The sequence below is a fragment of the Mesoplodon densirostris genome, chromosome 3 (assembly GCF_025265405.1).
Source record: "Mesoplodon densirostris isolate mMesDen1 chromosome 3, mMesDen1 primary haplotype, whole genome shotgun sequence".
NCBI lineage: Eukaryota > Metazoa > Chordata > Mammalia > Artiodactyla > Ziphiidae > Mesoplodon > Mesoplodon densirostris.
Genome location: NC_082663.1, coordinates 128,646,038 through 128,658,377, shown reverse-complemented (window position 1 = coordinate 128,658,377; position 12,340 = coordinate 128,646,038). Strand labels below are relative to the sequence as shown.

At 45.0% G+C, this 12,340-nt stretch overlaps 1 protein-coding gene and 1 non-coding gene across 3 annotated transcripts in view; one reads left to right on the top strand and one right to left on the bottom strand.

Moving 5' to 3' along the window:
* ARHGEF37 (Rho guanine nucleotide exchange factor 37) overlaps positions 1-12,340 on the bottom strand; it is an 81,393-nt gene that overhangs the window by 41,059 nt on the left and 27,994 nt on the right. For both annotated transcript variants that reach the window (XM_060093618.1, XM_060093617.1), the window contains exons 4-6: positions 10,387-10,534; positions 1,476-1,675; positions 160-290 (exon numbers count right to left, since the gene is read on the bottom strand). In XM_060093618.1, the coding sequence (XP_059949601.1) occupies positions 160-290; positions 1,476-1,675; positions 10,387-10,534 (479 nt within the window). The remainder of the gene's footprint in view (positions 1-159; positions 291-1,475; positions 1,676-10,386; positions 10,535-12,340) is intronic.
* On the top strand, positions 11,927-12,034 carry LOC132487259 (U6 spliceosomal RNA). Its single transcript, XR_009531554.1, has one exon. It is a non-coding gene; the product is annotated as a U6 spliceosomal RNA (small nuclear RNA).

Genomic DNA, 12,340 nt, shown 5'->3' with positions numbered 1-12,340 from the left:
GTGGTGGTGCCTACTCTGCCTTGTCCTGGCTACGCATGCTGGAAGTTCACTCCCTCAGCCTCAGTTTCCTCATCTCCGAAAGGAGTCTAAGACCCCGCACTGCACATTCTTGCCCCTTGGGATGGCTGGGATACCACCCTTCCTCCCGTCCCTGCTCACCTTGGGTACGAGCCCCGCCTCCTGCTTCAGCAGATGGCTCAGCCGGGTGGTCTTCTTGGAAAGGGTGTGCATATTGATGCGGGCCAGTCGCTCCCGGAGGCTCAGATGCTCCACCTTGGTGTACTTGGAGGCTGCACCAACAGAGGAGAAGGAGGGCACAGGAACCGGAGCTGACCCAGGAAAGCAAGGGCCCCTGACATACCTGGCAAGGCATCTCTTGGGCCCTCTTCTCAGATGTCAGTCACACCCATTAGAATGGTGAATCTCGGAGGAAAAGCACAGGGCTCAGAGTCCTCACTCTGATGTGAGCACCCTGACTGAAGAGCTTCCTGCCTGCTTGACTTCTTAGGCCTCAGTTTCCTCATCTGTAAATGAGGCTAGCCACCTCACAGGATTGCTAGGAGATCACATAAGATGATAGGTCTGGAGCAAATGACTTAAGCTCTCATTTTACCCAACTGTGAAATGGGGCTAACATTGCCAACCTCAGGGCTATCGGAAGGACCAAACAAGATAATGATTGAAAAAAAACATGTCATAGTTAGCCTTTAGTAAACATTAGCTAAATTATCATTACTGCACGGTCTGAGTTGTGCAATTGAGTTTTTCATCTACTTGGGACACTGCTTCACTTTCCAGACCTTTCTGTTTTAACAACTTCAGAGGCAGCAACCTCCCCACTTTCTCCTCTTACCCTCACCCCTGATAAATACACAGCTCTTTGCCTCCCCAGTATTCATTTCTGCTTAGTATAGCAGACATGTGGTTTAGATAAGATTGATTCCACTTTAGTTCAAGGGGTGGGTGCTGACTGTTATAAGCCAGTTCACACAATCCCCCCATCCCCTGCCACAGTGATAGGTTCAAAGAAGGGCACATAACCCAGGCTGAAGCCAATCAGTTCATGGCATTCCCCTAACCATGGCAACTGGTTCAGGGTGAGCATACGACTCAAATGAGTCCTAGCAGAGTGAAACTCCAATTTAGTTTTTACAGCTAAGGGGAGAAAGGGCCCATCTTATCCTGGAGGATGTGGTGTGCAGATGCGAGTCTTAGGACAGCAATAGCCCTTTACTATTATGAGGGAGGCCAGCCTGAAAAGGAAGGTGACACATAGTAAAGGCCAGAGACAAGAGAATTGCAGGGAAATGATGTCAGCACCCTGATCAAACCCTACTTAAAGCCCACATTACTTCTGGACTTGCGGGTTACATGAGCTACTATATTCCCTGTACTGGTGAAGCCAGTTTGAGATGAGTTTTTTGTAACTAGAAGCATTCTCACTCATGTATCACCTAAATGCCCCAAGTCCTTACCCACTTCTTTGCGCCTCTTGTACTCATTGATGTTGGTGACCACGTCCTGGAGGGCAGAGGTAGCCCTCTGAAGGACAGGGTAGGCACTGGCATCAGGGAGTGTGTTCTCCAGAATTTTCTGCAGCAGCAATGGGTATTTGGTAATCCTCTGCAAAGGAATTACCAGCAAGAAACTGAGGCCTGAGGGTCCAGCTTGAGGCCTGAGGGAGAAGGCTGGTGTTAGGTAGGTCAAGTCCACCCTTGGGGGCACCAAGGGGCCTGGGCTCTAGTCCCAGCTCTGCCATTTAACTCACTGTGTGATCTCAGGCAAGTCACCCTCCTTCTGTGGTCCTCAGTTTCCTCATCTGTAATCTGTGAGGTCTATATGTTAGATGGGTGCTTCTAGTTCTCACTTTACCCTTTTCTGGGCCTTGGTTCCCCATCTGTACTAAATTTAATGGTCAGTTCTCTGCCCTCAGCTTACTCAGTCTCTCAACAGCAGGCACAGCTGACCACTCCCTCTTTCTCGAAACACTTTCTTCTTTTGGCCCCAGAGACACTCTTCGTCCTGCTTCTCTCACTCCATAGGCCACTCTCTTGGCCTCCTCTGCTGGCTTCTCTCCAATGCTGGAGTGTCCGGGGCCTCCTCTCCTCCTTCTCTCTCCACTCACTCTCTTACTGACCTCATTTAGTCCTATGGCTTTAAACACATCCCAAACCCATATCTCCACTTCCTACTTCTGTCCAGAGCTCCAGACACACACGGTCAACTGCCTACTCGAAATCTCCACTTGGATATGTCTCAAGCACAACTCCATCTGCTGGACATGCACAGAATATTTCATTTAATAAAATGGTTCTGCTGCTTTAAAAAAGAAGAGCTTTTAAAATCACAGGAACTTGGGAATTCCCTGGCAGTCCACTGCCGTGGGCCCACCCAGATTTGATCCCTGGTCGGGGAACTAAGATCCTGCAAGCTGTGCAGCATGGCCCACACTCCAAAAAAAGTTTTTTAAAATTTAAATCATAGGAACTTAATGTTTAGAGATGTATTTAAGGGTAAAAAGTTGTAATTATCTGTAATTTCCTGTATAGTATATAGCATAAAATTAGATACAGCAAACAGCAGACATTAATACTTGTTAATTTCAGGTGGTGGGTGTGTGAGTGTTCATTACATTATTCTATTTTTCTTTAGGTTTGAAATTTTTCATTTAAAAAAGTAAAATATAAAACAAAACACAGGAACTGATAGTGTCAAGGTCCCTTCCAGATGCACCATTTGATGCATAGATGATTATTTCTAGTCCCCTTCCTGATGATGTCTGGAAGTTGCAGAAAGAGTGCCCAAGTCAACAGCATCTGGGACAAGGCTCTAAGTCTTTCCTTGATCATGACCAGTAGCCCTCAGACCCACCTTCTGAGAAACCCACAAGATTTTCAAACCACAATGTCTAAGCATGTCTCCTCCACGAAGACTCACAAATGTTTCTCATGACTATTATCTGGCCTCCTCTCCACGGTACCCTTGCCTCTTGCTCTTCTTCCTATGGAAAAATCTCTAGATCAAATGTCCAGGAAAGATCAGCCATGAGGCTAGGAACAGACAGAGCAGGTGGGGGGCCCTCCATTAGTTGCAGGGGGTTGGGATGCAGGGGTGGGATTACCTGTCAGGACATGCCTATGCTGACCATCTGCTCTCACCAAGGGTTGCCTAGTGCTTGGCTGACTGTGGGCAGGAGAGGTGGAAACAGTTGCCAGATATTTGCAAAACTCTGTCCTCTGGGCTTAACTTTCCATGGGAAAGGGACAACTGTCACCTTACCAGGGGAGTCTCTGGTGGGATCTTTTTTTTTTTTTTTTGCGATACGCGGGCCTCTCACTGTTGTGGCCTCTCCCGTTGCGAAGCACAGGCTCCAGACGCGCAGGCTCAACGGCCATGGCTCACGGGCCCAGCCGCTCCGCGGCACGTGGGATCTTCCTGGACCGGGGCACGAACCCGTGTCCCCTGCATCGGCAGGCGGACTCTCAACCACTGCGCTACCAGGGAAGCCCTCTGGTGGGATCTTTTTAGAGAGCAGTTTGGCAATTTATGAAATGTACAAACCCTTTATTCCCTCAATCCTACTACAGAAATCTACCCAGAAATATCAACTCAAGGACTTCCCTGGTGGCACAGTGGTTAAGAATCCGCCTGCCAATGCAGGGGACATGGGTTCGAGCCTTGGTCTGGGAAGATCCCACATGTCGCGGAGCAACTAAGCCTGTGCGCCACAACTGCTGAGCCTGTGCTCTAGAGCCTGCGAGCCACAACTACTGAGCCCTCACGCCACAACTACTGAAGTCCGTGCACCTAGAGCCCGTGCTCTGCAACAAGAGAAGCCACCACACTGAGTAGCCCGCGCACCGCAAGGAAGAGCAGCCGCCGCTCACTGCAACTAGAGAAAGCCCACGCACAGCAACAAAGACCCAACACAGCCAAAAATAAAATAAAATAAAATAAATATAAACTCAAGTGAGCATGGATAAAGGTAGAAGTTATTCAGCAACTCTATTTATGACAGTAAAATTTCGGAAACAGTCCAAATATACATCAATAGGGAATGGTTAAATAGATCACAGACTATGAGCTGCCCTGGGAAGGAACTCTATGCAGTCATTAAGAAGAACATGGTAGAGTAATTCATATTGTCCTGAAAAGATATTTATTCATGGCCATGATTAGGTGAAAAAGCAAGTTCTAGAAAAGCATGTAGAGTAGGAGCCCCTTAAAAATTCATTCATTCATTCACTCATCCTATCTATCTATCCATCCATCCAACATCTACATGTTCCCATGGAAAGTCTATTTCCTGTCTGTCTGTCTGTAAATATACAGAATAGAGTTCGGATGGAAAATGTTTACTAGGGGGAGGGATGGGGAAACGGGAAACCAAAGGGGAATGGACTTTTTACTTTATATACCTGTGTATTGTTTGAAATTTCTTTTTTCAATAACCACATGTTACTTTTAAATTTAAAACAAATTAAAAATGCCAGTAAAGGAAAACATGTCATCTGCCTTTTCCAAACACTGCCTCAGCTGTTGTGGAACTGCAGGTGCTTTGTGCTGGACTGATCCACCTCTGTAAGCAGCCTCCTACCCCTGAAAGCTATGCCACTAGAATGGTCCCTAAGGCAGAGCTTCCTGCTGGCTGCAAGGGCAAGCCTTGATTCCCTTGGCCCCCAGGTGGGAAGCACTGCCTTAAAAGACAGGATAAACTGGGAGTTCCCTGGTAGCCTAGTGGTTAGGATTCTGGGCTTTCACTGCCATGGCCCAGGTTCAATCCCTGGTCAGGGAACTGAGATTCCCACAAGCCGCACAAAGACTCTATGCTTCCACTGCAGGGGGCGAGGGTTCGATCCCTGGTCAGGGAAGTTCCGCATGCCACACGGTGAGGCCAAAAACAAAGTGGGGGGCGGGGGGAGAGACAGGATAAACTAGACACCTCACCCACTTACCCATCCAAATAAAAAGTGGGAGGTGGCATATATTTTAGAATCACAAAGATCTAATTAGATGGTACCATCTATCCTACCTGGATGAGAAAGAACCATTTATGGCTGGTGTGATTCTAGTTGGCCAAACTCCAGAAAGAGTCCCATGATCATCAGCACAAGAAAGGCAGGATTATTGTTTCAAAAGGGAAGGGATCAAAAGTTCTAGAGCAGCATGTATAGCAGGAGCCCCTCAAAAATTCATTCCTTCTACCTACCTACCTATCTATCTATCTGTCCATCCATCCATCCATCCAATGTCTACACTTTCCCATGGGAAGTCTATTTTCTGTCTGCCTGTAAATCTACCGAATAAAATTTGGATGACAGAAAGAATGTCATTCCTGCTGGAACATTAGTCCAGAGCATTTCGTTGAGGGCATTTTTGAAACTTGTAGGCTCTGGTGTGCTGCAGGCATTTAGTTGGCAGGGACCCAGGGATGCAGGCTATCCTGCAAGGACAGTCCTGCATTATGGAGAATCTTCCTACGTTTCATGTGCCCCTCTTCAACATTCAGAGACTGAATGAATGCCTTGCAATGGGCTGCGATTTCAAGAACTGAGATATTTTTGTGACACTTGGACTCCATCCTGTCACATATCTTAACACTGGGAATTACCATGACACACCTTTTATAAATAAGACCAAGGTCATTTGCAGGAACACAATCCTTCCTCATTTCCTCTGCCTCCTGGTGTGTAATGTTATCCCTACTTCAGTTATGTTATTTCCTTCTTTCTCTTATCATACACAAGGAAGTCAAGTTTGTTATCATTGCTCACTGTTTTTTTTTTCTGTATGTGGGCCTCTCACTGTTGTGGCCTCTCCCGTTGTGGAGCACAGGCTCCGGACGCACAGGCTCAGTGGCCATGGCTCACCGGCCCAGCCGCTCCGTGGCATGTGGGATCTTCCCGGACTGGGGCACGAACCCGTGTCCTCTGCATCGGCAGGCGGACTCTCAACCACTGCGCCACCGGGGAAGCCCTCATTGCTCACTGTTATTGCAGGGTACACACATTCTCTGCTCTTTTCTTTTTCTGTACTTCTCGTACACAATGGCTTCTGACTCTTCTTTGCTTAAATCCAAGCTTATTTATTATAAGTAGGTACAAGCATCTGATTGCTTCATAATATTTTCTAGTGTAGTGTTACACAAGCATTTGCACACTGAAATACATATTACTTTATTAGAAATTATTTTCTTTTTATTTCTCCTTTAATTATAGTTAAGCCATTATATTGATTTTTTTCAGTTATGTATATAGACAGGAGAAATTTTTTTCAGAATATAACTCAGGATAATAAATTTATTTAATGTTTGTTATAAAAAGGGGGCGTTGGGACCAACAGAGCTGAGAACCACAGTGTGGTCTCAGTGAAGCATAATCCTTGCCTAGCCAAGGGAACCACAATAGCTGGGAATTTTTGCATGTTACTTGCATGCAGTGAGTCTATGTCCCCATGAGCTGTTGTTATTACTCCCACTCCACATGTAGGGAAACAAGGTTCTGAGACACGAAATGGCTCTGCCAAGGTGAATAAGGGGCAGAGCCCGATCTGCTGCCAGGCAGCTTGGCGTGAAAGCCCATGAGAAAAGCCTGGACTTGCCTGGCTGAAAAAGACCTGAGTGCAGAAGACATGACAAACAGCAGCCTCTGGGGCTTCCCTGGTGGCGCAGTGGTTGGGAGTCCACCTGCCGATGCAGGGGACACGGGTTCGTGCCCCAGTCCGGGAGGATCCCACATGCCGCGGAGTGGCTGGGCCCGTGAGCCATGGCCGCTGGGCCTGCGCGTCTGGAGCCTGTGCTCCACAACGGGAGAGGCCGCGGCAGTGAGAGGCCCGCGTACAGGGAAAAAAAAAAACAAAACAGCAGGCTCTGTGCCAACTAGGGCCCCCCACATAGTGTTTCTAACATGTCTGAACTAGATGCCAATATTTAACACTTGGGAGACTTACATCAAAGTTTCTGGTTTCTCTTGAAAGATCAGAGGATCTGGGCACAGTGGAATCACATTTCTACATGGCAACGGAGGGAGATGGTTTATAAAAAATGGCTGCAATTATTTCACTCTCTGTATCTACACCCTTTGAATATGACTTTGAAGCTTCTCCCATCAAGAAGTGGGGAATACTCCACCCCTTGAGTCTGGCACAGCATGCCAATTCCAAGCTGAGATCTCAAAAGGCAGAGCTGAGTCTGCTTGTATGTCCCAGATACATAAGAGAGCCCAGCCAACATCAGCAAAGCTGACCCGCAGTTGATCACAGACACATGAGGGTGTTCAGCCAGGACAAGAAGAATCATTTACTGAGCCCAGCTAAACCACTAACATGCCTAAGTGTGACCTAAATAAATGTTTGCTTTAAACATATTTTGGGGATGATTTATACTTTAAACCACTATATTTGGGTCAGTTTGTTATATAGCAAAAGCTACACAATACAGCAACAATCAGCCGAGGCTGGGTTGCATCTGCACTCTATACAGGGTCTCTTGGCTCTGGTTTGCCACAGTCTCCACTACTCCCTTTTGTCCCACATCTGGCATCTTGCTTTCCTCATTGCTCACTCCTGTAGAAATGTATTTAGTGACCCTTGCAAAAGCCTAAGTTTGTAAGTTCCATGAAGGGATCAAAGGAAGCAAAGGAGAAAATGAATGTGGGTTTTTTTGGAGGCTGGGAAGGGTTAGGACATGGGTACTTCAAAAGGAGGCTTCAGGGAGTAGAGGGGTAAGGATAAGATAAGGAAGAGGAGGAGAGGTAGCAGGAGGCTCCACATGAGATAATATCAGCTTCAAAGCCCTAAACCTACACTGTCTTTCTCTTGGGTATAAAGGAAATGTCTAAGTAAGATGAAATAACAATAATAACTTCTGTTCCTCCTACTCTACTCTGCTTTCCAGAGGATGACCTTCATCTATCTTCATTTGGTGAGCCTGTCCTTGGGAAGATATAAGCCTTTTCAAAACAGAAAAGAAGCAGAACAATTCACAGGCAAGGAAATACAAATACCTCTTAAATATATAGAAAGATATCAAGGGACTTCCCTGGCGGTCCAGTGGTTATGACTCCGTGCTTCCAATGCAGGGAACGTGGGTTCAATCCCTGGTCAGGGAACTAGGATCCCACATGCTGTGGGGCAACTGAGCCTATGTGTCACAACTAGAAAGGCCGAGTGCCGCAACGAGACAGCCTGCGTGCCACAACTACAGAGCCCACGTACTCTGGAGCCCTCGTGCCACAACTACAGAGCCCATGCACTCTGGAGCCCACCCGCCACAACCAGAGAGAAGCCCGTGTGCTGCAACGAAGAGCCGATACACTGCAACAAAAGATCCGGCGTGCCATAACTAAGACCCAACACAGCCAAAAAATAAATAAATATTAAAGAAAAGGATGATCAACTTTTTTTTTAACATCTTTATTGGAGTATAATTGCTTTACAATGGTGTGTTAGTTTCTGCTTTATAACAAAGTGAATCAGTTATACATATACATATGTTCCCATATCTCTTCCCTCTTGCATCTCCTGGAGATAAATGCACAATGAAACATTACTGAGATGCCATTTTTCACCTATCAGTGGTAAATACTCTAAAGTTTAACAACACACTGCTGGTAAGGCTGTGGAGAAACACCCTCATATGCTGCTCATGGGAATATCAATTGGTATAACCTTTACAGAGGGCAATTTTGCAATATTGCCAAAATTATCAATACATCATACTTCCTTTGACCTAGCAATTCCACATCTGGAAATTTAACTTACAGATATACTTGTACCTCAGTAAAATAACATGTTCGTGAATAATCATTGTAGCACTGCCTGTAATATGAAAAGAATAGAAACACCTAGAGTCTGTCATACAGAGTGAAGTAAGTCAGAAAGAGAAAGACAAATACCGTATGCTAACACATATATATGGAATTTAAGAAAAAAAAAATGTCATGAAGAACCTAGGGGTAAAACAGGAATAAAGACACAGACCTACTGAGAATGGACTTGAGGATATGGGGAGGGGGAAGCGTAAGCTGTGACAAAGCGAAAGAGAGGCATGGACATATATACACTACCAAACGTAAGGTAGATGGATGGTGGGGGGCGGCCGCATGGCGCAGGGAGATCGGCTCGGTGCTTTGTGGCCGCCTGGCGGGGTGGGGGGGAGGGGGACGCAGGGGGGAGGGGATGTGGGGGCGGATGTGTGTGTATGACTGATTCACTTTGTTATAGAGAAGAAACTAATAAAAAAACTATAGCCATTAGTCACATGTGTTTTTAAATTTTTAAATGTAAGTTCAATAAAATTCAATAAAATTAAAAAAAAAAAAGAATAGAAACAAACCAATGTCCATCAACAGAGACCAGTTAAATAAACTGCGGAACAGCCACAGAGTAGAAGAATACGTAGCCGTTCAAAGGATCATACATGTATATATTGAAATGGAAAGACCTCCAAGATATAATGTAAGTGAAAAAAAATTACAAACTTTCATTAAAAAGATGGGGAAAATAAGAGTATATATTTGTATTTGTTTGTATAGGCATAAAGGAACTCTGCTAAGATCCATAAGTAATTTAAAAGTGGTTACCTTAACTTTGTGGGTAGGAGCAGTAATTGGGTGGATAAAAGGACAGGGTTGGAAAGGTCTTTTTACTGTGTAAATTCAGATGTTTTAAAGATTTTGAAACATGCAACTGTTACCCGTTCAAAATTTTAATTTAAAAATATATTTTTTCTACATACCTCTACCTGGAGCTCCCACTCACTGGTACCAGCTCTGGGCTGTGAGGCCACCCAGAGCAGTTCTGATCCTTTTCCATGGGGCAAGACTCTAGCCATCTGTCGAGAGGTCTCCCCAGGTGATACAAACCTGTTTCCTGCCACTGCTGCTTACACCACATGGTTCCCACCATCTCATCCCTATGGTAGTCACGAGTGCTGTTCACCAAATGTTTCTGATTTTCCACCTCTGAACACATGGCTGGATGGCAGGCCCTGGCCTCCTGGTAGCTGGACGAAGCCATGTGATTAGCTCTGGCCCATGAATTTTGAGAAGCAATGAATATCACTTCTGGACTAGCAGCATCTAGTTACCAGTGTTAGAACCCCAGAGCACTTTTTTCCTTTGCCAAGTTACTGGCAATATTCCAGACAGTAGTTGCTGTCAGCTTGAGTCTCAACATGAAGAGCCCCAAGTTAACCTGCAGTGGAGCATAAGGAAGGTAGAAACCTTGTTGGTCGAAGCCACTGAAAGAGTTGGGAGCTGTTTGTCTCTGCAGCATAGCCTAGCCTAGTCTGACTGGGACACTCCTGAAGCAGTGTGAGCAGCACCAAGCAGGGGTGAGACTTTAACAGCCTCTGACCTTGGGGTCCATGAGGGTCATTATACTCACAGCACTGCCTCAATGGTGTCCTGGATCTCCCCTTGCAGCCGTGGCTCCTTCCGGTAGGTCTCCACCAGCAGCAAGGCCTGTTCATAGCTGGCACAGTACACTTTATAGACTTGCTCCAACTCCTCTTGGAATTCCAGGAATAAGTTGCCTGACAGTGAAAAGCAACAAGGAGTTCTCAAAAGCATGCCTGCATGTCCTCTTGCTTAGGACAGAGAGGCGGTGAGTGACACAGCTAAGCACTCCAGCTCTGGAGTGAGACTGCCAGGCTTAACCAGTGTTGTTGCCTTGGGCAAGTCACCTCATTTTCCTGAGCTTCTATTTTTTTCATCTCACTTTCAAAAGGCTGCTGTAGGATTAAGTAACAGAATGATGTAGAGCTCAGACTGGTGCGCTGCCTATATTTAATAAATGGTAGCTACAATTATAGCAATAATATTGATAATTCTCATATTTGGAAAGTGCTTTATAGTTTACAAAACACACCCATATTATATCTTTACAATTACTATGTGTGGCAAGTACAACTCCAAATGCTCTTTTTATAAAGTATCCCTACAGCACAGCATGGATAGTCACAAATGTGGGCTTTGAAGTCAGAGAGAAGGCCAGATCTCCAGCCAACCCTTTCCCAGTAGCGTAATCTAGGGCGAGTATTTGACCCCTCTAACCCTCCATATTTTCACCTATAGACTGGAATAAAAATAGTGCTCACCTCCAAATGTTCATTGCAAGGATTAAATCAAATAACGCATGTAAAGCACCTGACACAAACTTCATTCACCAAAAATTTACCAACTGCTTATTTATTGACTATGTGCCAGGCACTCTTCTAAGTTCTGTGAACAAAACAATGACCCTGACTCATGGGGCTGATATTCTAGTGGGGAAGACAGACCATAAATAAATATATTACATATGCCAGGGAGTGGTGAGTACCATAAATCTAAACAAAGCCAGATAAAGAGTTAGAGAGTGGTAGGAGATCTACTTAGGAAAGACCTCCATAAAGACATGGATGTTTATCAGAGACCAAAAGAACCCAGCCCTGCAGAAATAGACACAGATGTAGAGCACAAATGTATGGACACCAAGGGGGGAAAGTGGCGGGGGGGGATGAATTGGGAGATTGGGATTGATGTATACACACTAATATGTATAAAATAGATAACTAATAATAAGAACCTGCTGTATAAAAAATAAATTAAATAAAATGCAAAAATTAAAAAAAAAAGAACCCACATCTAGGAATGTCTGGGGGAAGAGCAGCACCAGGCTTAGGGAAGGACAAATGCAAAGACCTGAAGGCAAGTGAACACTTGACAGGTGGGTGACACAAGAAGGCAGGTGTGGCTGGAACACAATGAGCAAGGGCACAAAGTAGAGAAAATAAACAGGAAACTGAAGCCAGATCATGTAGGGCCTTAAAGTAAGTAAGGTGTAATAAGGTGTTTGGATTTTATTCTTATGGTGGCAGAAAGCAAATGGAGGGTTTTGAGCAGGGGTGACATGATCTGGTTTCTGTTTGAAAAGGATCATTCCCATGCTCAATTTCAGCAGCACATACATTAAAGGTAGAATAACACAGAACAGATTAGCATGGCCCCTGCACATGAATGACATGCAAATTTGTGATGTGTTCTATATTTTAAAATCAGAAACTTATGAGATTGATTATTTGTAAGGGGAGATAGAACAGGGTGGAAAGAACAGGGAATGGGTCAGGGTAGTAGGGATGAGAGGGAAGCAATGCTTCGCTGAATATACCTTTCTATATAGCTCAGATCTTGGAACCATGGTAATGTTTCACATACTCCCAAAATAAATATATAGTTAAGACCAATCAGGATGTGGAGGGGGAACCCGAAATAGAATACAAACAATAAGGAATGAACCTAATTCTATTACAAATGAATAACATAACCACACTGAAGGGTATAGGAAGAAATTAATGTAA